The sequence below is a fragment of the Idiotropiscis lumnitzeri genome, chromosome 20, assembly GCF_059441095.1.
Source record: "Idiotropiscis lumnitzeri isolate Australia: NSW breed Sydney's pygmy pipehorse chromosome 20, RoL_Ilum_1.0, whole genome shotgun sequence".
Taxonomy (NCBI): domain Eukaryota; kingdom Metazoa; phylum Chordata; class Actinopteri; order Syngnathiformes; family Syngnathidae; genus Idiotropiscis; species Idiotropiscis lumnitzeri.
Window position 1 is genome coordinate 3,419,105 of NC_142410.1, and position 26,717 is coordinate 3,445,821.

Consider the following 26,717-nt stretch of genomic DNA (forward strand, 5'->3'; position numbering starts at 1 on the left):
CCTCTCCTGCTTAGCATCAAATAACATATTAAACCAAGTGTGACACAAATCCAAATATTCCAAATAAACAACGGTGTTGAACTGTTCTGCGTTATGTGTCGCTAAAATTTTGCCCTGCTCATGGAACAAAATAGTGCGCTTGACGTCACTGTAAACTATTACAATAGAATGCATTATATGAAAGCTGATGTTCTCACTTGACCATCGTGCATTATCGACTTTTTTAATATGCATTTTTTTTTATCGAGTTTTGTTACTGGATCGTGCGTATTTTATATACATTGATAGAATTAGTATTTGACCTTACCTCCACTTTCTATGAGGACATCCAAAAGTTCATCCATTTGCTGGCTTCTGGTCAGTTGCTGCAACACATAAGTGTTGAATTTAAATAATGGTGATTGATTGCTTTCACTTTGTAAAGATAAAAGCCGTTAAGCAGCCTATCGAGTAGCAGAACAGTTATTGAAATATTTCTTGGAAAAAAAAAGACCATTAGACTGTTTAGACTATTTAAAAAAATGAAAAAAATAATACGAAGGAAGCAGTGTAAAGTATTTGTCACATAGCTCTTTAAAGGGGGAAAAACAGTTTTTTATGTTTTGATGTTTTTTTAAAAAAAAGTAAATTGCTAATTTATGAGTGTGGGATTTATGGAATGTTAAGTGATATTGACTGGGTGCCATCTCACTTCATTGCAATAAATTTTGGGCTGATGATGTTGGAGGATTCTGTACTTTTGCTGGTGAACATGAAATAGATTATTAGCACACAGTTAATGAGGGAGAACCGCTCAAATGAGGAAAGGGAAATTGAAGCAGAAGAGGCTGAAGATCATTATTTTGTTTTGAATCATTAACATCATTACTGGTATAATGCTCTATTTTTTGCAAGTGACTGACATCTACCTTTTGGATCATACAATACAGTGGAACCTCGGTTAACACCTTCAACTGAAATATAAGCAATCCGATGTCATGTTTCCTATTGAAATAAATGGAAATGCCATTTACACATTCCAACCCAGTGCGAAGTTACCTTATTATTATCATACATAGATATATCTGTTGTAATTTCTGGACTATAAAGCGCACCCGCATATAAACCGCAGCAGCTCTTTTAAAAAATAAATAAATAGAAAAATATTTAAAAAAAACAATATACAAACCGCACCAGGCTATAAAGCCGCAGTTTTCTATGTTGGAAAAAAAATTGTTGTTGACTGTTTGTGAACAATTTCTTACTGTGAATGCAAATAAAGGTACATAAACAGATTCTTAAAACAGTGCCTTTTAACGCGGCAACAACTTTGCTAATTAAAACAGAACAGACCCAAGAGCAAAAGAAAAAAAATACAGATTTATTTTGCGATTTTCTGAACTGTAGAGCGCCCCCTACCGGTGCAAGAAAAAAATTGCAGAAAAGCAACATTGTTGTATTAGCCGCATGGTTCAAAATCTAGGAAAAAAAGTAGCGGCTTATAGTCCGGAAAATACAGTATGTTGTTGAGTGATGTGTTAGCTCTCAAATCACTGTACGTCTTAACATTTTCACACAGTAGCCTATTGTGTGTACAACAACACTATTTTCACGTTAAAGTTTTTTTTTTCCTACTTTTTTTCAACAGTAATTTGACCAGGCTTCTGCACAGTAGTGCAGGGCAAATAAAGCTTCATGAAGCACTTATGACATTTTTTTTTCTATTCCATATGTTGCTCTTTGTTTAAAGATAACGGCTAGTACAAAGGAAGTGTATTACATTTCCAGTGAAACTTTAAACCAAAAGTGTCATGATTTGTATTTGTTATTTTTGGTTTAGTATTTGGTTTCATGTTTTGGCCTTGTTCCTGTGTCTTGTCTCGTCTTGTCGATTGTGTCCACCTGTGTTCGTTTACCCAAGCCCTTTTGTTAACCAATCCGGTCCTTCCAACCCTTGTCTTGTCCAGGTGCTCCTCGTTGTCTCGTCAATTTGTGTGTATTTAGTTCCCTGGTTGCTTTCCATTCTTGTTGGTCCATTGTCATTTTCACTGTCACTGTCGCTTGTCCCTGTTGCCTGTCCCTGTCGTTGTCCAGTTTTTCCAAGTTCCTCGTTTGCCTTTTGTTTTCTGTTATTAAATGCCCTTTAAGTTACCCCTGCCTGGCTTCCCTGCGTTTGGGTCCTCACCTACCTCAACCCGGACCGTGACCAAAAGTCCCATTTAGAAGTGTAAAAAAAAAATATACATCACAAGTGCTTCATGAAGCTTCATTTGTCCAAACATCGACCAATGATGTATTTTGTTTACCATTACAGTATTCTTATTACAATACTTCTATCACTGTAGTATTTCTACCACTGCAGGACGTTCACTATTACAGTACTTTTATCATTGCAGTACTTTTATAATTACGGTATTTCCTATCATTGCGGTACTTTTACTATTACAATACTTCATCATTGCAGTATTTTTCCATCGTTGCAGTACTTCTACCATTATAGTACTTTTATCATTGCAGTATATTTTATCATTGCAGTACTTTTACCATTACAGTACTTTTATCATTGCAGTATTTTCTATCATTGCAGTACTTTCCTGTCATTTCAGTACTCTCACCATTACAGTACTTTTATCAGTGTAATATCTTTATCATTGCAGTATTTTCAATCATTCAGTAGTTTTTATCATTACAGCGTTTCCCCCTCTGTATAATGGACAGGCATTAGGAGTGTTTCCTTACACTTAGATACGTTTATACTGTGTATATTTGCATGCTTTTTATGAATGTCTGCTGCTAATGTTATACATTAACGGCTACATTACGCCGCCGACTCTGTGTGATCTATATCTTTGCTGCTGTAACACTTCAAATTTCCCCATTGTGGGACTAATAAAGGACATCTTTATCTTTATCTTTATCTTTATCTTTTATTACTACCAAACAGTGCTATCACTTTTGGGTTTTTGGGAGCAAAAAAAGCATTTAAAGGCATTAAGAGCAAAGAAAAAAAACCTAAAATATCTATAATGCGTGATGTATGAAGAAAACGTTTTCACAGCCCAAGAAAAAGCTCAAATGAATTTTCTGCGTGCATGCCAAGACTGTTCGTGAACTGAAAAGAACACATAACCTGAAGGCAATCCGGGAATTTGGAAAATGAGCTTCCACTGTATATTGCGCATCAGCCTGACTGCATTATACTCTATTATGGTCCTTTGTTCATTATAACGCAAAGTATGCATGTATCTTGTGTGTTTAAAAAAAATGTGTAAACTAAAGACAGGGCAGAGAACAGAGCAAATACAGTATGCGTTTCAGAAAACTCAACAGAATAGAAAGAAATGCCATTAGGTCAAAAAACAATTTAAGGGCCAGCCATGATTTGTAGGATTTTAAACTCGGATTCAAATTTACCTGCATGACTGCATCCTCATAGCATGGGGGCTGTCTTAAGTCAGACGAATGTGAGCTATTGAAGGACACTTGGCACTTTTGGCCAACGTGACGAGGAGGGGGCAAAAATGACATCTACATGAAACAGGTGAGAAGTGACATTAGGTCTGAGCTGGTGCTTACCACTCGGGTGTCTTTAATGAGAAAATCGTTCAACGGATTATTAATTGGTTTGTAAATGGAATGATGGGGCTTTGTGGACGCAAAGAAGATGTCGCTGAGGTAAAGGCGCAATTTATGTCGCGATTGTTTACCTTTGGTTGCATGTTTGGGTTGCCGGGTTTGGCTGAGCCGTTGTGATTGAGGCTATAGTCTGATGTATTGGAATAAACTCCCTGAAGGCTTCTTTGGTCTGGAGGATAAGAACAGTTGACGGGCTGAGAACCACTCTTGTGAGGTACCTGTTGGAAGAGAGCATGCTCAATATTAAAGTCGTATTCAGTCATTTTGAATGCATTATTACCAACATTTTTCTTGTCTAGATTATTTGCGTCCGTCTTTTTGCGAGTGATGGGCAAATGAAGCTTCATGAAGCACTTGTGATTTTTATTTTTATTTTTTCACCTCTCGATGGTGCTCTTGGTTTAAAGGTGACCCCTCGTGCAGTGGAAATTGATTATATTCCGCTTCCGTTTCATCTAGAGGAGTCAAAACCAATCGCGAGTGCTTGATGAAGCTTCATTTGTCCTTCACTACTTTTTACCCCCCCAGAAAGCACAACTTTGCCTTGGCTTTCTCAGTAGGTTACGCTGACTTTCATCTTGGTTACATCTCAACATTTCAAAAAATGAAATGAATTGAATATGTAATCCTTTGTGAAAATACTGTTTTGTTTTCACAAGCTTGAATTTGACCAAATATGTGCCGGTTATCGCAGAAATGGTCAAGTACTTTTATTTTGACATTGTGGAGGCCGTCTTGACTTTTTCAATGAATAACCTTCATACCCCATTAATCTAAGGCCCACTGCCGAACGTAACTGATCTGAAAAATTGTGGGAAAAAAAATGATTGTCTCCCATGAATACATTAACTTGACACTGTAACAATCCAAAACGCTTGAGAAAGTAAAGGGAGAGGCTATATTTTAGAAGCTGTTGGTAGTGATTGCTTTATTCATTCATTGTCGTCATGGAGTTTCATGATAGAGACTCTCCATGCTTTGCCTTTTCAGGCTCATATGAAATTCTATAGTTAAGTATTAGAAAAGCATTAAACTTTTTGGGGTTGTGGCCTACAAGCCATGTTGTAGTTACCCTGCCAGAACTGAACCCGATAGATATGTTTCAATGGTTATTAAAATATAACTACATTTAATGGTTCACATTTCTTGAGTGCTTACTAATCCTGTTCAAGGAGAGTAGGCTACAATTTAGCGACTAAAATAATTTGGTTATATGATTTTGATTGTTGTTGTTGACTGAACAAATTTTCCAATTTTCAAGAAAAATATTATCTTTTGTTTTTACTATGTTATCAACAATTAAGTATATCACTACACAAAACATTATGAATGAGTCTAATAAAGCCAATTTGCTTCACATTTGCAGCTTACTGCTTTTATAAACCTGACACTAGCTCATTTGCATACTGAAGTGTGATTGGATGTTGGGTCTCCGATCACTGCAGACAGCTATCCCTCACAATGATATATTTTATATTTGAGGTGGCAAGCAAGACATTAAGTCAGTGCGAAGTGGAGCGGAGGAGAGAGGCTTGAGATAGCAAAAATATGAAATCTAATACATTTTGGAGGATTTAGGCCCCCTCTTGCCCCTCCCTACAACCGGCCGTGGATGGCTGACTGTTTCTTGTGTTCTTGCGTCTAATTTTCAATTGCAGCAAAATTAGGATGGCCACTCAATCTCAATCAAACTAGCGGCTGAATCCGCCATACATTTTAAAAGGACGGTTTTACTGTTAGGGCACCCAGCCCTGCACCTTGAGCCCCTCCCCTTTTGTGTGTGTGCATGTGACTTTCAGGGCTAATGAGACTAAGATGCTGGGACCAGGTGCAAGCAATTACCATCAAGAGTATTTAAGTTGGGCCCTGTATGCACGTCGTTGCCAGATCAACTCTCTCACTCAAGAGTTTTGCCATTCAGCCAGTTTGCATTGTATACCCAACAAATGTTTTAGCATCCTGACCTTGCCTTGTTCCCTATGTTCCACAAATCATTTGTCGTTGTACTCCTTGCTTGCCAGCCCTGTACCCTGCAACGCCTCGCATTTCTTTCTTTGACCTGTCCAATCCATCTGCCTCTTTGCTCTTGGGTCCTCCACACACCCACCTGACATTTACGTTCATTCATTCCCAATCTGAGCTCATGTGGTTACTGACATGGTGCCCTTGAGCACCACCAGCCAAGTTATCCCTTATGAAAAATATTTCAACCTTTAAGGTTCCACTAATTATTTAAATTCTGCAGATTATTGTTCTACGGAATATTTGTCTAGTTAAATGCATCATACCTGCATAATGCATCCTCTGGTACTGCAATGGGATGAAGGGTGACCGCAGCCGTCCCTCCCCACTGGTGGTGATAGCATATATGGGTTGCTTGGGGATGATGGCTGTGGGCTTCCGGAAGGCTTTGAGTCTCGTGGTGAGCACTGCGGACTGAGGAAAGCAGTCATGGTGGACGGGCTTCCCGAGGGAGGGGCGGAGTTCATACAATGTGGCCCGCAATCACCTCCCATATTGGGGAGCATCGCGTTGCATTGTCCCATGTCCTCCATGCAGTTCCCTGGGGAGCTCTTGATATGTTTGGGAGAGGAGAGCGGACAGCTTGAAGACAATGACATGGGCTCTTGTTTGATGTTGACCTCGTAGGGATGATGGCCCATCATTGCTGGAGGTTGATTGTGCGCGGAGAGATTGTGGGGCTGAGATGGAGCGATGATGCTTTGTGTTGCTCCGTAGCAGCGCTTTCTCTTGTGAAGCTGCATCTTGAGCTCCTCAACCTAACAGCGTGGGCAGAAGATTAAACGTTTGATTAAATTCGGAGTCATACTGTACATTGTCTCCGGAGAAATTGAAGTTAACTTTGGATGATTTTCAACTGCTCAACTTCTCTGTGTTTGCACAATTATTTGTGGACATTCTTGAAAGTTCTCCCGTCTTTGGCTCTGCATGAGACTCAACATTGTTTTACTGTTTCATTGTGTTTACTGTTTTTATGTTTGTAATTTGTAGTTTGTTTTTACTGTATATGTCTGATTTTGACTTTATGTGCAGCAATTGGTATGCAGCTTGTTTTTAAAGCGCTCATTACTGTCTTGAGAAAATGATTATAGAGTGAAATTCGTTGTTCCAAAGTATCGAGGCGAGTTCATTTATTTTTTTGCTAGAAAATGAAAACATTTCTCCGTCACGAGATTTGTTTTATTTCCGGGTTTCTGATTCGGATACAGCACATTTAGAAGTAAATGCCTTTTTCTTGAGCCGCCCTAGTTTTCATGTGTGATAAAAATATCGGAATATTCCACTATTGCTCCATTGAGTCATTCTAGGATTTGTTTTAAAGCACACTTGCTGCTCTCACCTGTCTTTGCTCCTGGTGTAGCTTCCATGTCAGCTCTTCAATCACCTTCTGTTTTTCTACCAGCATTTTGTCTTTTTCTGCATCCATGCCCTCCATTCCTCCACCCTCCCCCCCTCGCGGTCCACCCCCTCCTAGGCCGTCATCCACGCCGAGCTGGCCTGGAGATGGCTGCAGAGAAAATTGTGGCGGAGAGGACATGGGCGCGTCGCTGAAGCTGTCTGGGAGCGAGCCGCTGAGGGAATGCTCAGAAGATGCCGGTGAGATTGGTGGGGTAGAAGAGGTGCTGGGATACGGGTAATATCCACCCTGTGACAAGGTGCTGGAAGAGGATGGGGACTGGTAAGAGGACAGCGAGCCTGTTGGAGTTACGGGGAAGGTCACTGTGGTGATATCAGAGGAGCCCGATGGAGATGAGCCGGAATTGGAGTCCTTGAAGGGCCGGAGTCGCTCAATAAGAGCCGTCTTGGTACCTGACACGGGCAATCCACGGATACGAAGATGCTGCCGCAGCTCTGATACCTTGCGAAACCAAAAAACGTATACTTAATTTGTTGGCTGCCATTGATGGCTAAATACATCAAAGATATTTTTTTTTTACTCGGCTGGTAGTGAATGAGTTTAACTGGAATCACACGGCGGTAAAAAACAGTAGCACCTACTTTAAGGTCATCCAAGTTGGCAGGCAGGGGGTTAGGCTTTACTACGGAGATGTTGTTCTGGTTGGGATATGTGGTCTTGATTGGTGAGGAAGAGTTGCTCTCGCCAGCGTTGGATAGACCGTTGGGCGTGCAAACTGACAGCTGCTCGCCAGACCCTCTAAAATCAAAGATTTGAACCCGTTACTTATTACCAAGACCGACGCAATGTATTCTTACACTATTACAGAGTAAAATTAGAGTACAGATGGACAAATGAAGCTGCATGAAGCACGTGATAATTTTATGACTCCTCCAGACCAGGGGTGTCAAGATCCATTCCTGGAGGACCGGTGTCCTGTATGTTTTAAATCTCTCCCAGCTACAACTCACCTGATTCAAATGATCAGCTCATCAGTAAGCTCTGAAGAAGCCTGATAAGTATCCTGATCATTTGAATCAGGTGCGTTGCAGCCGGGAGAGATGGAAAACATGCAGGACACCGGACATCCAGGACCGTAGTTTGACACCCCTGCTCTAGACGGTACTTTTGGTTTAAAGATGCAGTGGAAATGTAATACATTTCTATTACACTAGACTTTATTTTTAAACCAAGAGCCCCATCTAGAGGAGCAAAAAATATCACAAGTGCTTCATGAAGCTCCATTTGTTCACGGCATACAATACGTCGGAAAAAATTGGTTCTGTATTTTTTTTTTCTTAGAGTGCTTCATGAAGCTTCATTTTCCCGTCACTATCTGATGGAATGCTAAGAGGCTAACATTTTAGTGCTAATGCAAAAATACAACCTGAGTTGAAAAAGCCTTAAGGCTGGATAAGTATTTAATATCTTGCCCTGTTTTTAAATATTATTTATAATTAAGATGGATAAAATGCTATCACATTGTCTGCTAGGTGGTAGTGCAAAGCTTCATTTGTCCATAACTACATTAAAGACATACGATATGTCACTAAACAAATTGTTTCAGTATTTTTTTTTTATTATTATTTTTGCCACGTGCTTACTTCTGCATGTGTGCCTGCGAGTGCGGCTGGTAACTGAAGGCAGGCTGCCTCTGCTGAGCCTGTCCATGCATCTGTCCAGGATGTGCATGCTGCTGAGACTGGGAATGAGTGTGAGCGTGTTTCTGCTGGCTCAGTATCTGCAGCTGAAGAAACAGCTGCTGCTGCTGGAGAAGTCGGGCGTATGCCGAGTCCATAGGCGGAGGCGACTTATCAGCCTTCTGGTCCGGCGGTATGTACTGGTGGTATTTAAGCTTTTTCACTTTGGGCTTCATGTCTTTGGGCTTCTTATGGCGGTTCTTGTCTGATGTCTTAGACTGTTTGGAAAGTAAAAACACACGCCAAATAATTATAAGCACGGTAAAATATGACGCCATGTTATTCATAATAAAAGTGCAAACCTTGACAATAGCTGGAACTGGTATTGGGGGCGTGGCATGGTTGTTGCAAACTCCAGACTGTCCTTCATCCTGACTTTGGTCAGACGGGTCTCTGCTTGTGCCCTCCTGTTCACAAACAAAATACAATTTTTTGCAACATCTACTGATTTTTAAATGAACTTGTTTTGTACCTCGGGTATCCCATATTTTGCCTGTATGTAAAGTAGAAATGCCACACTGTGTTAATACACTCAATTTGCTGTAACGTGACTCTGAATAATTATTTCCACATTCGAGCACACAGTATCGCATGTTTAAACTTTAATTTCTAAAGGTTCGAATCCTCTCTATGTCTGTAAACAAATTTGTGGTATGCAACCACTGTTCATTGTTATTTACTATTATGAGGCCCAAAAGTAAACTTTGATCCACAACAGAGAGCTACAAGCAGAGAAAATCATAAAACAAATAAAAACAGTTTTTTACTGCTACTTAAATCAGGAATAATCTTGAAAACACTGTCCAGTAATAACTTGTGAGCACTGAAGACCCCTGGTAGAATAAGAAAGTTCTCAGTGGGTGCACTCTCCCTCAGCACGTTCAATTTTTGCATTTACAAATCGAACTAATATTAATTATAATTGTAGTGAATATGTCCTTCGTTTTTTTGTCTTTGGCAATAAATTTCACACGCGATCCTTTTGGAGTTGATTTTAAATGCATTTATATCGATATTAACCGCACGGCCGTTAGCTGGAAGAAGAGAAGGTTGAACAGTCATCTTGGAGTCATAGTCAGAAGCAATGTTATCAAGCAGCAGCCAATAAAAAAAAAACACCAAATGATGTTGTTCTTGGGCGATGAGTTTGCGTCTGGTTTTAGCTTGAATGACTCTCCGACTCTTGACATTTAACTCAGACTGGAATTGCTTTTCTTTTTTAGTTCGTATATATATATATATATATATATTTATTTATTTATTTATTTATATTGGGTGCATGGCAACATCTAACTTTCGAAGCAGTATGATTCATTGCACTCCTGCACTCATTGTAATTCAACGTGTGTGGACCAGTATTACGGTACGCTCTATTATGAAGATTTTTCAAAATATTTTTATTGAATTTTTACTTCACAATTCTTACCGTGGTCTGTTTTTTTTTTTAACCTTGCACACCAGATTAGAACACGTTTTTAAAACAAAAACTACTACTAAAACTAAACTAAAAATGTTTTTGAATAAAACGAAAACCAATAAAAACCGAAAAATAAACAAAACTAACTACATTTAAAAAAAAAAAAACTCAGAAGGAAATAAAAAATATTAACGTAATTACATTTCCAAAACACAACCCTGCTACCAGCTCGGGCAAAGTTGCTTTATTAAGTTTAACCTGACCATTATTGTTGATTTCGAATTTAAATTTAAAATCAACGACGGGTTAAAATTAGGTTAGTCAGTCTTGTGGAGAAGGAACTGCTTGCCTGATGCAAAAAAAAAAAAAATGCAAGAGAAGTGGGATGTAGTTTAATCAGACACCACAAGGTGGAAGAACAGGCTAAGATATGCTAGGCGAGACTAAGAACCTTCCTGAATGATGTCCCTAACGGCGCCTCATAAGAACCTGTCACTGTCAAAGTGGGCAGAAAACAAGCAATCCGGATCTTGCAAATCTGTCGAGAAGACAAGTGTACGGTTGTTTGTACCTGCTGTGTGCCGGTGAGCGCAGGTGAGGAAGATGAGTGCATGCTGCCGACCACTTCAGACGAAGCGCAGGCCGAGCCCTGAGACTCGTCGCTGTGATTTTGTTCGGGGGACAAACTCTCACTGCTGCTGTCCTCCTCAAAGGCATACGAGTCCTCTTGTTTGGGGAACTTGCCATGGTTTACTGCAAAGGAGACCCCAAATGCGTTTAATCATCAATTATAACCGAAATAAAATGCAAATAGTGAATATCACGCTTAGTCTGTCGTTGCAATAATGGATTTGGCAATTTAAGCAAATTAAAATGAACTGATGATGATTGATTCTGCCACTAAAAAAATAAAATATCCACCAGACCTTTTCGCCAATGAGTTTGAACGAGAAATTCTCCTTTACTTGAATGATTGAAGGCCTCCGCCAAGACCAAACAACCCCATTGTGGGTTATTTTTCATTCTTGAATATCATTGCTCTCCGATGAAAAACGTGAACCCTTCACTTCAAGATTATTTTCACAACTCCAGCCTATTGTGAAGGTGTAGCTACAACTTTAGCAACACCGCATGGACAATCATCCCCAACTGACGTTCAAAACACAATCATCACGTCATCCCATTCACTTTGCTCTGATGACGAGCAAAGAATCACAACCCAAAAGGCTTTTATCGCATTTACTTCGTTGGTAAAAAATCAAATGGCGTCATCCTTTTAAAATGTGCCTGGTATATGCAGCTGGATGACAAAGTCGTTTATTGATAACTCAAAATTAATTTCCCATTTTACGGTGAATTATGCAGATTCTAGTGTAAAATATGGAATAGGAAGGCGTTATAACGTATCATTTAAAGCCATTAGTACGTGACACAACCTCAATCAAAAATATAAATAAATAAATTCTGGACAAACGTTTCACATTTCACATACATTAATCGTTGTGTAAAAATAGCTGGGTAAAAAGGTTTCCGATTCCTCCTGAAATGTTACATACACGGTGACTGAAAATTGTCATTGACATTATTCACTGAGAAATAAAGAAAAAAATACCTGGTCGAATATATATCTATACACACGCACAACGACACATAGGGGTACGATGATTCATTACGGTAGAGCTGTAACTTTTGATATTTAATAGTATGCAACAATATGTAAAAGCTCTCCAAAGCCCAAACTACCCAAGATAATTAAATTTAAAGAAACAAACCAATTTAATGTATAACTGATGAACATATCCTATAAAAGACGATTCATTACGATTCTCAATACTTGGGGTGTGATAAGGATCCCACGTATAGCTCGTCAAATCAAAACCAATTTTCTGATTTTAATTGATTTTTGATGCTCGCTATATATATATATATATATATATATATATATATATATATATATATATATAATAAATAACTAAATAATAAAAATAAATTAAAAAAATTAAAACATCATCATCATCATAATTAACTGGAGTTGCACCGCAACCCCCAAGTGGAGTCTGCCCCCATTTGTGAGAAGGACTGCTGTGTGGAGATAGAATACTTTTGGGCATAATATAACTTTTGATCAAGAAAAAAAAAGTAGTATATTCAGAGCTAAATAAAGGAAATGACATTACATATTCATTTGAACAGAAAATTAGATTAAGCCTTAATTAGAATAAACAGTGATTAAAAAAAAAATCTCAAATAAATTAGTGTGTTTTCCTAGTGTGCTCATGGCTACTAGAATGAATGTTTGTTAACGTGCGACACTTGACTTGCATGTCTCACTGACACCTGGTACACACTCAGTACGGAGGTGTTTCTCCGCTCTGGTGAAACACTGACATAGCCACTTTACATCCTCATTGGCTGTGTTGACAAGGGCTTGAGCCGCGATTGGAGGAACTGAGAGCGCCTATCTGAGACGAAGCAATGGTGGAGATTGGCGTGTATGTGTGAGGGATGGAAGATTGGACTTTTTGCATCCAAACACGTGACGGCCAAGAACAGATCCCTGGTTTCAATCACTGCTGTGGGCTCATGAAACCCAGTGACCCCTCCCGCCCCACCCCCCTTGCAACACCCACACACACGCACCCACATGAAGCTTCATACAGTTAAGTACGTCCCCATCATGAAACTGCGTCAATCGGATCGCATGAAGAGACTGAGGTGATACACTGAAGGAACTTCTGGAAGGCTTTGGACACTTCCACTCTTCAAGTGGCTGTTTAGGAGTTAGGGCGGGGTCACATAGTTTCCAGTATTACCGCACAGAGGTTGCGAATACTGTGCTCACGGTTCACAGCTTAAAGGTGAGGGGTTCATGCTGCTGCCAAGCGACAGCCCGGTCCCGTCAAAAACCTTTGTAGGTGGCTTGCTGGAGCCACGCGGGCCCGTTAAAGCCAGAGACAAGTGCTAAAAGTTGGGGAGGTAGTTCCAAACATATAGAGCCCAACACACATGCTAGCAAAAACACTTCTAAAGAGAGAGGGTGGCCTAAATACAGCTGTTGCTCATCCCAATAAAGCACTTTCATCCTTCTGCCGCCGTCGTGTAAACCAGTTGACTGCATCTTTCTTAACGCCGAGTGTTTACTGAATGATCAAGGCAAACAGAACCGCTAACCTCTATAGTAAAACATGTACACAACATTACACTGTCAGGAATGATATAAAGAGAGCACAAAACATGGAGGGGGTTGCAAGACAAACATTACGTATATTGCTAAATCAAGTGCGTCCGAGTTGTATTTCCTGGAATCAAAGGGAAGAGCAGGAGGGCGTTTCAAGAGGGCTCCCCAAACACTTGAACCTCCCCAATAAACAACGATTAAACCTCCAGATAAATACACCCAACAGGCTTTTATCAATTAAAATGAACATTTTGGAGATTTAAAGTCAAACTTTTTGGGTTTTCACTATGATTTTTTTTTTGTCTCTCGAGCAAGTGCACAATTCTCAAATTTTGTTTATATAAATCACAACAGTACTTGTTTCTTTTTTCAAGAGGTCAATCTGTAGACTTTAATGCACTAATTGTTGCTTTGACATGAAGTAAACTCATTCACTATTACTTTTTGGTTGGCTTCTTTATCCGTCAATGGCAGCAAATGATTAAATAGAAATTTTATTAGTAACAAATTTTAATTTATGGGTTTTTATATATATATATATATATATATATATATATATATATATATAGTATCTTGTACAAACTGGTGTCATGGTGATTAGCTCAAATTCGCCTTTCAATTTTAGTTGGTGCAAATGTCGAAAAAACCCCACAAGAACTCAAGTGCATGCGCCCCGAATTACTGTGCGCTCCATTTTATTGAGTTTCAATTAGAAAAGGAGCATGCTCTCCTTTTAAATTCTCCATGCCGGGAATGCTAATGTGGGGGGCACTCAGGTTGAGATGCAAGTCCATTAAATGTGTTAATACACTCGAGGAGCATCTCTCAGTTGATACCTGTCACGGTGAGGGCAGAGCCTAGCGGAATGATATTCTTTTGGACCAGCTCCAGAGGACCCGGCCTGAGAGCCAGCTTCTCATTGAGTTCCTCTGCGAGGCGACCTCGCTTTACCCTCACTTGGTCCTCCAGTGAGGGACTGACTGAGGCCGAGTCTGGAGAACACACAGCAGGGCCACACTGTCAACAACATGGGACTCACCGCACTATAGTGCCGGGTTGCATTTACGATACTTTTGAAGTGCTCACACTTTCAGTCAGAGAAATGATAACTTTCACTGGATATGAAATGACTCTACATTGCAAAAACATCAAGAAAGTCCATCCATCCATCTTTTATATTGCTTGTCACCAATAGGTATGAGCAAGAGCCGAAATACGCCATGGAGTGGTCATCAGCCAATCACAGGACGCTTAGAGAAAAATCCACCATTCACACCTACGGACAATTTCGAGCGATGTATTTTCATGGCGTAAATCTGGTGCGGCACGCCTTGCACAGACTGGCAGATTTGAAAGAGGTGGAGCTGCGCCGCTGTGGGGGTGATCACGGCCGACTTGTATCATGTAAAATAAAGTGGCTCCTATCATTTTCTTTGAATGCAGAGCACGAGTCCCTGCCCCATCAACACAGATCACTCATGTGCCACCTCGTAGGATGATTGAAATTAATAATAATAATAATAATGATATGTTCAATATATTTTGTGCCAACTACAAATAGAACTGGGATTTGATTTTTTTTTTAAATGCCACACTAACGCATATTAGAGCCCACCTTTGTAAGTTTATAGGCATGTGTTGCAAACAGTGTACGCAACACTGTTTGTATAAAGCCAAAAGGGCACAAATGATAATGTTCATCTACACCGGTGACCTTGTGATCTTTTGTCACCATGACGATGACTATAGACTATCCCTTTATTTTTTTTGCTAATGAGTTTTAAGTACTAAACTTATGGTCAACCTAGCATGTCACAAGTGTGCAATAGTTCTAATGTGTGATGCCTGCCATGTCAACATTTATTTTCTTTTGTAATAAATTGTCAAGATTTGTTTTTGTTTGTACATTAAATTTTGATTGACATTTTTTCCAATTACTGGACTGTTCAAATAAATAACAGATAATAACTGTGGTATATCTTTGCCTTTGCGTGACTGGTTGGCTCATCCGCCCTTGCTGTCCTGTGAAAAACTTGAATGTCCAATTTTGTCATTTAAAAAAAAACACTAATGCCTTTCATGAGAAAACCACATTAGTGTAAAAATAAACAAATTGAAAAAAATGGAGAAAAGTGTTTTTCACAGGACAACGACGATATTTTCCCCATATCAGCATTTTGTGTTTCCTGATGTTTGCCGGTGATGTTTTTTTTAATTTTTATCTTATTTCTAGTTGTGCATGCTTTGGTCGGCTAAAATGCCAACCAAGAGACTCTGCAAGTGTTTACTTTTTCTTTTTTTTTCTCCTCCCTTATCTATCATCTATCCAGCAGCCTCACGCCATGTACAGCCAGAGATACGTTGACTTACTAAAAAAATAAATGAACTGGCTGTAATTAAAGGGCTGCAGCAGGTGAGATTTTCAACCTTTCACAATCTCGCTCGGCTAAGCTAGTACAAATAATCACATCCAGGGCAAACCGGCTTAAACACCTCGCCGCAGCACTCGCAGGAGCGATTACGTCCAAGTGAGGCGAGCGCACCAAATCATTTTGATTATCTGAGTGTGAGAAAGAGAAACAGAACTTATTTGGTCAAACTGAATTTGAGTCCGATTTTTTTTTTGTTGCCAAAAGCAAATGGAGGAAAATGAGATTTTTGCTGGAAACCTCAGGTAGAGGTATTAATATCGAATAAAATAATTATTGCATTATATTTAAAATAGGAATCAGTAGTTCAAGATTTTATCCCTGCCTATATTAGATTTTAATGTTTTTTTTTTTCAAGTTTCTCTAAGAGTGTCTTGTATTCTTCTACAATAATATGCCTAAAAAGTGCAATGGCAAAGAGGAAACGCGTGACAAACACAAGATAAGTGACAATGGGACCTATTTTGGAACAGGAAAGTGTTTGGCTTCTTCACGATCTCAATAACATACACAGAATTACAAAAATTAATGTTTTCAAACATAGACATAATTCATGATAGCAATTTGGTGAAAGTTACTATTGTATACATCCGCTTTAAAAAAAATGTTAAGATTAGCAATATCCAAATTGAAATTACAATTATACCACACACAAAAAAATATTTTGTAGTGCTGCCATGTGACTAATTAATCGGAGAAATGTACTTGATGTCGTTTAATCGTGTTTTTCAATTGTTTTTTTTTTTATAAAGTTTGGAACTGACATACTCGTTGCTCAACTGTTCAACTGTTGCATGTTCGCTGAACAATTCAATTGTGGTATTTATTTTTTTTCCAAAATGACTGTGAAAAGTCAGTCAAAGTATATTAAAACTAGTGCTGTCAAGCAATTAATTTTTATTTAACTAATTAATAGCAAAAATTCACATGATCATGATTAATCATGTTTTTCAATTACAATTTTTTACGACGCTGATATTTACTTGAGTAAAATCTTGGAATTAATATGGAAAAAAATAAAAGTTAAATTTCGACTGTTCTAATAGCTTATTTTGATCTTTGAATACGATTATTTTTCTGTAAAATACCGGAAAAACAATTGAACGATACCATATTAGTCGTACGTCTTTGGTGTATTTAAATTTGGCTTATTAAACTGTGCAAATTATTTGGGATTTCTCCAATGAGCCATTAAGCAATTTTTTTAAATAAAAATCCGTCTTTGCGACAGTAACTCTCTTCTAAGTTTGACTGCACACTAAGCAGTGGTCAGCTGCTACAGGAAGTAAATACATCTGAGTTAAATATTTTTAGTGCGTTTTAAATGATTTAAATTCATTTAAATGAATGCATTCCTTTTGACAGCCCTGGTTTTTGTTCTACTATCGTGTACAGCATATGGATATGCGCAAATGAAACTCCTCCTTTCAAGAGTATGTTGCCCCCTTCAAAATCCATTTGCTGCCCACCATCAAGATGACATCATCATCTGTTTATAGCCGTGGAGTCTGTCCTTCTGTCCCAAACGCCTCTCCTGTCTCAGCCTGGCTTGATTTAATATCACAGCGTTTTAACAGTGTTTAAACTGTGTAACCAAACTGCCTAAAAATCTACTCAACAACCGCAAACCGGGCCCACATAGGTAGAATGTAACACGATCCGGTGAGTTTGAATCTGGCTTACACAGTTTCAAACATCCACCAAGCGACTTAAAACATGCAACGCACTTTAAAGCTATTGTAATACATATACCTTTTTGTCTGTATTTGTCAAACGTAAACACGACACTGAGAGGTATAACGTATGGTGCATTAGGTAAGAATAGTTCCATCCACAAAGGATTAAACATGGTGCACAAGAATAAGATTGTGTTTTTACACAGGGACTCATACAAAAAGACGTCCATTAAAACTGCAGCGATCCCCTTATTAGTTTTATGAGGAAATATTAGATTGTGTATTGTAGGTGTGTGCAGCCAGCAGGCAGGTCACATGCCAGTCAGAACTGACAGATTGCGATGAATGCTCGAAGAGTCTAATAAACACCAGATGTTCCTTTCGGTTATATATACAAAGACTGTGCCATGTTTTTCTACCCAGCCGGAATAATGCTACCTGGCAAACACTCAAAGCAAAAGGGTAATGCATTGCTCGGAAAACAACCTTAAGGACAAATCAAAAGACATTCAGTTTAGGGCCTTGACAAAATAAAATTGAATAAACGGATGCTACTTTCCCGCAATCAATAGATAACACGGCAATTGAAATGAGTTGCGTTTCCACTTGCTGCCTTATCAGTGAGGGACTCCGACAACCTGATAGGACAGCGCCCGGCCTCTGGATTCTGTTCCCTTGCACACTTACTAACAACACTTAATCTGGGGACTCAGTAAAAATGGCAAACAGTGCCAAAGATATCGTTCAAACGTCCGTCAAGTTGATCTAAACTAGTAATGGACAAATGAAGCTTCATGAAGCACTTGTGATATATTTTGGCTCCTCTAGATGGCACTCTTTTGTTTAAAGATGCAATGAAAATTTTATGAATTTTCATTGCACTTTGCCTTTATCTTTAAACCAAGAGCACCATCCAGTGGAGTAAAAAATCTTACAAGTGTTTCATGAAGCTTCATTTTCACATTACTAATCTAAACCTACTAATGGTTGCTTTTAGCTCGTTGTGATGGACAAATGAAGCTTCATGAAGCACTTGTGATTTTTTTTTGGCACTTGTGGTTTAAAGCAGTGTTTCTCAATTATTTTATGTTACGCCCCCCTCAAGCAGGAAGAAAACAATTTGCGCCCCCCCCACCACCACCCACTCTCCGCCGCAACTATCAATAAAAGCATTTTTGTTGCAAAACTAACCTTAATACTCGCTATGCACAATGGCCAATGAGAGCGCCACTGCCAACTACTGGAGTGGATGTGCAATTACACTTTATTGTAGGACGGCAGGAAAAAGAAATCTTTCCCAGGGTCACACAGCCCCCCTTCAGCATCACACTGCGCCCCCCTCGGCCCCCTCTATTTGAGAAGCACTGGGTTAAAGATTCAGTGGAAATTGAATCAATTTCCATTGCGCTATCCTTTAGCATTAAAGAGCGCCATCTAGGGGAGTAAAAAAATATCCCAAGTGCTTCATGAAGCTTCATTTTCCCCTTCCTACCTCTTTGAAGTACGCTGCAAAAGAAAGCATTCAGATAACTTAGTCATTGCACCTAGTGGGGAGCATCCAATTAACTCATTCACTACCAGCCGAGTAAAAAAAAAAAAATGGACGTCTTTAGCCGTCAATGGCAGTAAATGAGTTAAAAAAAAAAAGATTGGATGACGATAAAGAGTTCCCTGTAGAATGGATAGATGGGCCTTTCGGGTGTTGGCAGTCAATACTAAACAAGTTTGGAGAAGTATTACTGCACAGCCGTGACCTGAAGAACAGCGGAGACCATTAATCTGGATTATGGCAAATATTTAAGTGCACTCTCCGTTCAGTCAGTCCTCATCACGACGTCTCAGGTGACATTTAAGCATTTAAGTCGATACTTTGGCAGCTCCTGTTTGGTGCCGTCCTGTTCGGAAATTCAACACAGCACTCTTCAGATGCTGTGTTGTAAACGGGTAACGTCCATGCGGCGACTGAGTGCGTCTTCGACATGAAAGCATTCCTCTGCGGTCATTCACCGGCTTGTGTGCTGACTCACTGGCCTTGCTGTCTCGCTGCATCTATCCTCCACAGCCACAAATTTAAATTAGCAGAGCATTTCGCAGTAAAGGTCTAGCAATCCTAATTTGGGTCAATATCAAATTATGCATCTTCTAAAAAAAAACACCTACTGGATAAATGAGTTAAATGCACTTTGTAGAAGGCTCATGCATTATTCATAAACTGAACTCAAAGGAAATGCTTTCATGTTGGGAAAAATAATAGGCCAACGGAACTGTTTTTGCATAGTCTAGCAGTTAATGGAAAAGAAAATATATCCACCTTGAATCAGGAATATTTAATAACGAATGATAAGATTCACACTTCTTTGGAAGTAGTGTAGATAGAATATGGGATGATAATTTCACATCATGATCATATCCCAGTTATCAGTAGTTTGTATATAATCCAAAATGTATATAATCATGAATTGTAATCAGCAGCAGCTAAAATAAAATTCATGCATGCCACATTAAGTATTTGTTTGCTGTTTCGACATGCGCAGAATAGCAGAAGCTTGTTCAAATAAAAAAAATGAAATAAAAAATAACTCTTACTCATATTGTTAATATGTTATAAACTCAATTGTACTATCGTGAAAACGCTAAAAAAAAAAAAAAAAAACTATTAACATATTTTCACTTGAAGGGGAAGTCAACCCCAATATTTTTTTTTTTTGCAAAAAAATGTTCTTTGTACCCTTACTAGTTATTCTGAGTTATAATGCGTTTGTGGAATTTGAGTTAAGCAGCAAAATCCACCTGTTTTTAGACATCTCAGGGGGGCGGCCATTTTTGTAATTTCTGTCGACCAAAAATGACATCACAGCTGCTCAAGGCTCAGCTAATGACCAATCACGGCTCACCTGTTTTCTGAAGCTGAGCCATGATTGGTCGTTAGCTGAGCCCTGGGCAATTGTGATGTCATTTTCAGTCGACAGAAAAGTGACAAAATGGCCGACACCTGAGGTGGAGAAAAACGGGCGGATTTTACTGCTTAACTGACAAATTTAATATGAATCAGAATGCCACGTCTTGACTAGTTGGCCTGATAAGAAAGAAAATTCTTCGAAAGAAAACTTCGGGGTTGAATATTCTAAGTCATATGAAGCGATACAGAACGTTGGAACAGACAAGGAAATTAAAAATGACCCTAATGTGATGGTCTAAATAAATGTTTCAATTCAAATTCCAACGTTTTCAAATTCAAACTTCGTAGACTTCAATTTTTGTTTTTGTGGCGCTGACGCTTTTGTGTGTTTTTGTGGTGGCGATTGTTCGTTTGGTTTATAGTAGTTGCGTTTTGCTTTGTTTTGCTTTTTTGATTGCAAGGCCATGTTTTCAGTTTAAATAATAATAATTTAATAATAATAATAAATAAAAACTTTTGCCAATCAAAATCGCAATTCCAACCGTCTGAAATGTAATGGATGCACTCTGATTGGTTTCATCCACTTACAGCTCCACAATTGTGTTTTGCACTTCTTCAACTCTTTTTCTTCCGATGCTATCACAAAAGGGTAGCAGAGTTTGCGATGTCACATTACCTTTCTGTCATGATCCGTTTTTGCCTTGCCTCATGCTTTGTTATTATCTGCCCAGCTGACGTGGGGGCGTTCACTCCAGCACCTGTTTCCTGTCTTGTCGTCACGGCTGGAGAGACGCGCCCACCTGCCACGCACCTGTTACCCATTGATGATTATGATTACCACGCTATTTAAACGCGCCACGCTGACGGCTCAGCGTCGGATTATTCCTTGTCCTCATGTTCATGTCCCAAGTGTCTATTCTCGCCATTCTTGTTATGTGCTTCACGTGTTTCTCGACCTCGTTTCCGTCCATTGACTCCGCATCTAGCCTTTGTCCTTCTCGGGCGTGTTTGCTCGCCAATTGGCTCCACTTACCCTTCCGTGGTAAGCTATTTTCGTTCGCTTTATGTTTCTTGCCTTTTGCAAGCACTTTCTGTTTTTCGCGTTGTTTTCCTGGTGTGAGTTTTCCACCAACACTTTCTGTTGTACTTTCGGCACCGCGTGATGATTTGTATAGTTCTGTTTTTATAAATAGTTTGCCCAGTCCGAATAATAAATTCCTTGTCAACGCATCTTGCTTCTCTGTGTCTGCGTTTATAGAGTCCACCCCTGCTTTTCCGGCAACGCAATCCTTACACTTTCAGAACCGTGTGTGCACTTGTATTTCTATACAAGTGTGGACTATTGATCAGGGGTCTTCAACCCTATTCCTGTTTTCCATCACTTCCTGCTGCGACACACCTGATTCAAATGATTCTGCAGACTTTGCTGATTATCTGATCATTTCAATCAGCTGTGTTACGGCAGTTATAGAAATTGCCCTGTAAGGATTTTTAAAAAATGATCCAAAGTCCTACCCCGGAGTCCATTTCGACAGTGTGTATGTGTGTGCATGTGTTTGTGCGCCCGTGTGTGTATATGTCTGTCTGCAGCTGCGTTGGACGATGTTACTCACGAGGCATGATGCCTTGGTCTGCCAGCTGCTCTCGTGTCCTCCTCTGCTGAAGTCTTAACTGTAGCACTGAAGGTGAGGAGGGGGAGGAAGAGGAAGAGGATGATGACAGAGTCAGGCAGACAGATAGCAAAGACGAACAGAAGGCAAGAAATGACAGACATTGAAAGAAAGGGACAGTGAAGAGAACAAAAAAAAGCAGTGGGGGGGATTATACAGCCAATCTGCGATTGCATGGACGAATTCAAAGCATGGGGCGTACTTTTATGACACGGAAAGAAAATTGTTAAGCAATCTAATGTACAGCCGTATGTATTCAATGTATTCAAAACAGGGGGAAAAAAAACTGAAAAACAAAAAAAAAAAAACAAAGCAGCTTGCTCACAAATATTTCTGCGAGCAGGATGTCGGCAGTGATAAACACTGCTCCTGGCTTTAAACAGATCCGTGCAACAGTGTGTGGTCCCGAGGGTGTGCGCACACTCCTGCACGCTCAACGTGTGTATGTCGAATTGTACAAGAAGAGTCTACGTGGGAGTACGGGGTCATAAACATCAAGACTCCCCGGTGTCTGTCGGTTGACTTGTGTCGGTGGCTGGCCTTCTTTCATTATCTTTGTTCGCCGGTGCTTTTTTTCCCTCCCTGCTGCTATCTGAAGGTCTTCTTCTAACATCCTGGATGTGACACACAAGTATGAAATGTTCCTCCTTTTCTTGAGTTTCGAATCATTTTTATCCCCCGATTGCTCATTATCTGTTTCAGGTGGCTTGCATTCATTCAGCTTTGACCCCATTCAAACTTTATTTGACGTCAGGCTTGCGGTAAAGCGCCGCGTTATGGAACTCCAATCGCTTTGCCTTCATCTGACATCTGCTTTAGTTTACAGTGACAGAGGTCGTGACCTGTTAGTCGCATCATAACAGAGAGGACGTCGTCGCGGAATGTACGATGACCAAAAAACATGCAACGGAAACAACCCCCGTTGGTTTTCGTCTTGCGCTCTTCCAAAAGCTTCGCATATTTAGCCAGCGAAAGGAAACAGGTGTTTTCTGTCGAAAAAAAAAAAAAACCTCCACGTCGTCTATGATTTTAACTCTTACTCTCAAAGTTAATAATTCTTCGCCAGACGCACATCAGCTGCCATGAAATCCTCATTGTTATGGAGAGCCGCCTTTCAACCAGATGACCCCTTCTCCTCTAAAGGACATTTGTTTTCCGATGTGGCTGTCGTTGGTATACAAATGCAGTACCATAGTTACAACATTTCAGATTTATTGCCTAAATAAATTGTCACTTTGCCCGGTTGGCTCGGGCACAGCGGTGCTATTGTGATTTACGAAAATGCACAATGCTAGAATAAAAGCGGCAAAGAATTCGGCCTCAGACAAAATTACTAATGAGACAGGTCTCATTTCTTCCATCAATTCCCGGAACTTCCCCTCGAGCAGACAGAAATGTGCCTCAGGGGAGATGTACGAGCGCGACTGTATAACTTCTCATAAACAGGTATTAGTAAATAGAATGTTACTGTTTATTTTAGACCAATAGCAGTGGATTTCCATGAGCGTAAACTCGCCCATCGTATCCCGATGCACACGAGACAATCTTTGGCAGATTTGTGAGGTAGAATCAACAAGTCGTTGCAAAAATACGGATTTTTGGACTGCGTCCACTAACAATGACTGAAAAATCAACAGTTGGATCTTGGGGCGATGTTCGGGTACCCAAAACTGTTATCGATACCTGAACGCAGAACCTTGACTCAGATTTTTTTTTTTTCGGATAAGAAAAAAAAACAACTTTGCTACTTTATGTGAGGATGCATATGTCAAACAAAATTTGTAGGGATGCAAATCTGCTTTTCTAGCGCTGATGGTGGAATCCGTAAACATGGTGTAACATCAATCGGAGTTTCTTTTCATACCTTTGTCACTCGGCGTTATGTAACATCAGTCAGCTATTTGACTCGCTAATCGAATCAACGTGAGAACCGCTCTGTTCCTCGCACACACTCGGAGCAAAAACACTGGTTGGTCTGCGGGGAACACTTAAGCGAGATCTTTATCTTTTCTTTTTAAATTCAACCATGCGGCGACGGTTTCCCATGGCTTTGATCATGTCGTTCAAGTGGGTTGTAAAATGATCAACACAATCACCCATTTGTGATTTAAAAAAAACAACAAAAAAAAACGATTAATCGAAACGCTGGATCGTGCCTCACTGCAACTAACACAAATAGTTTTCGTTTTCAACTCATGAATTCAGCCCTGTCAAGATTAATCCACTCTGACTGTATCATGAATCAGATCTGGAGTAAAACGACCTTTATAGGACTAAAGACAACGTCGCAACATCTGTGACAAATTAAAGCAGCTCCTGCGCCTGTTTTTTTTTTTTTTTTTTTTTAGAGCAACACACAACCTGAACCGTCACGTTTTCTCTTGAACCCTCCCGCGTTCCCTTGAGCACCGCGGGTCATTTCCCACCCTGCCAATCTAGTCTAAACAGCACAAAAGGGAAAAGCCCCATTTGGTCCGCCACTCCTGCAATGCAATTACATTTTTGAGACACAGCAAAAGAACCGGGGACGCGCGCTTGTTATCGCCGATTGCGAGGACCTGCAAGCATGGCAATTCTCTACTTTGAAAATGAGGAGCGTTCGGGAATAAAGCGCTTTGAGCGTCGATCGCCGCCACCATCAGTTACATGTTCCTCAGGGAGATGGCAGTGTTGCACACACACGTTCTGTATACAAAGTCGAGTGCACGTGCACTCATGCTCGGATCACATCTTTGAAATGATCCTTCCATCCATCTTCTATATGCTGCTGCTTATCCTCGTGATTTCGGGCGTTTGTTTTGTTTGTTGGCAGAATTTCATCGTCTTTAAATTAGCTTGGTAGAATTTGTCAAGGACTTTCTTTTTAGGCTTTTTTTTCAGTGACTGCTGATTGAATCTTAATGACAAAATTATGGCATATGCAAAAAAAAAAAAAAACTATTTGGTGTTGATTCAAATTAGGATTTGATCATGAAAAAATGAATAAAAAAAACTCGAGAACCTCAAATCTACATGTATATTTTTTCTTTGCTTTTTTTTTTTTTTTTTTGGAAGAAAAGTGTATAAACTTGTCAAACAATGATTATGAGAAAGCAAACACAGATATACCTCTACTCCTTTTGGTAAGACACTCACACACAAACATGCGCCATTAGCTTCCAATTCAACCTTATTAAGATAACCTCCAACCTCTCAGCAATGTCTAATCTCCCTTATCAGCGTGCATCCAGCCAGAGTGTCAAAAGTAGCTGGCTTCTCTCAGCGGCTGACAAGCAACAAGTGCACCAACCTGTCTGAAACATCACTCTTGAACGTCAAACTTTTATAGAACTGACCAAAGAAAAAATGAGAATCAACTTGGCGGATCGTTTGTCTTGCCTCCTTCTTGCGAGCACCTGTCACTCGGAGCTAAGGAGCACACCGCGAGTGTCAACACAGCTCGTACTCGAGGACCGGCAAAGGGCATAATGAGTTGAGCGTTGTCTGGAAATGTCAAATGTTGACCGGCGAACCACTCGCAAAGGCACGTAGGAAGGAACACAAATGTTTCACTGGCGAATCAGATTGTGACTATTGGTTCGGTTCTAATAAGCGTGTGTAAAACCAATCAAGTCCTTACCTGATCTAAACTTGCTTCGTATCAGTATGGAGTGTTCAGAGCCCAGAAGAGTCATAATGCTTTAGAGTACAGTTCCAGGGTTCAAAAGTTGCAAGATGCAGTCATGCACACTTGGGCCCGTCTTGGCGTCTTCTGGACCCCAAGACTGAGATGAGTTGCAGCGGACTCTTGTCTACCTCATCTACAGATCTTGCAGAAATTTAAAAAAAAACATGAACGCTGTAATAACAGAACTTCTCTTGTTGTGTCAGTTTCAGTCGCCAGTGTTTACACGAGCAAGCAGATCTCCGAGCGCTCCCCTTCTCTCCCTCGGAGGGTTGATGTGGAAGTGTGTGAGTCTCGCTGAGGCTTTGGTCCCATCTAAGCTGAGAGCTCTGAGTTGGGAGTCAGGCGAAGCACACTGAGATATGCCCTGCTTGGGGAGGGGCTAGGCGGCCTGGGGGTTGCACTACAGACCCGCCCGTAGGAGCCGGAGGATGGACGGGGTTTGGCTGATGACTTCTTCCTCCCATGATACCAGTGTAAATATATCTGCCTATCAGCCCTGCTGTGTGTTATTGGAGGGGAGAGTCACAGAGAAAAAGCTCAAGTTTGAGCGTTCGGAAAACTTTTCACACTGTTGATAAATCAGACTTCCAGACATATGAAAAAAAGTGTGACCTCATAGGTGTTTTTGATGCTAAGTATTGACATAAAGCAGGGGTGGGCAAACTATGGCACGGGGGCTATATGCGGCCCGTTAAACGTTTTAATCCGGCCCGTCCAACTTGAGAAAAAAATTAAATGATTAAACCTTGTTAATGTTTTATTGTCCAAATACACATTTCAGAATCAGAATCAGGAGCACTGGGAGGGAGAGCCGTTAGCCGCTGCGTCTATGCGCGCCGCCATCTTGGAAAAACAGTCCTCTACTATTACATTGCCCCCCTCATACTTGCGGTTCGGCAATTTCTTTGGGGGGAGGGGTGGGCGTCCCCTTTACAATGAAAATAAAATAATTCCAATGCATTTCAATGGTCATCGGATTTTTGCTGTTTGCGGGCTGTATCATTTGACGTTGTAATATCAGCATTCACCACTAGATGTCAGATAGATT

At 40.1% G+C, this 26,717-nt stretch overlaps 1 protein-coding gene across 4 annotated transcripts in view; it reads right to left on the reverse strand.

Moving 5' to 3' along the window:
- myocd (myocardin) overlaps positions 1–25,974 on the reverse strand; it is a 28,705-nt gene extending 2,731 nt beyond the window's left edge. For 2 of the 4 annotated variants that reach the window (XM_088284449.1, XM_088284448.1), the window contains exons 1-11: positions 25,622–25,974; positions 21,946–22,011; positions 14,165–14,320; positions 10,722–10,903; positions 9,036–9,140; positions 8,638–8,951; positions 7,636–7,792; positions 6,977–7,495; positions 5,904–6,395; positions 3,687–3,833; positions 308–365 (exon numbers count right to left, since the gene is read on the reverse strand). In XM_088284449.1, coding sequence (XP_088140575.1) covers positions 308–365; positions 3,687–3,833; positions 5,904–6,395; positions 6,977–7,495; positions 7,636–7,792; positions 8,638–8,951; positions 9,036–9,140; positions 10,722–10,903; positions 14,165–14,320; positions 21,946–22,011; positions 25,622–25,676 — 2,251 coding nt within the window. In that variant the 5' untranslated portion in view covers positions 25,677–25,974. The remainder of the gene's footprint in view (positions 1–307; positions 366–3,686; positions 3,834–5,903; positions 6,396–6,976; positions 7,496–7,635; positions 7,793–8,637; positions 8,952–9,035; positions 9,141–10,721; positions 10,904–14,164; positions 14,321–21,945; positions 22,012–25,621) is intronic. The other 2 variants (XM_088284446.1, XM_088284447.1) reach the window with 2 other exon arrangements.
- Positions 25,975–26,717: the final 743 nt, after the last annotated feature.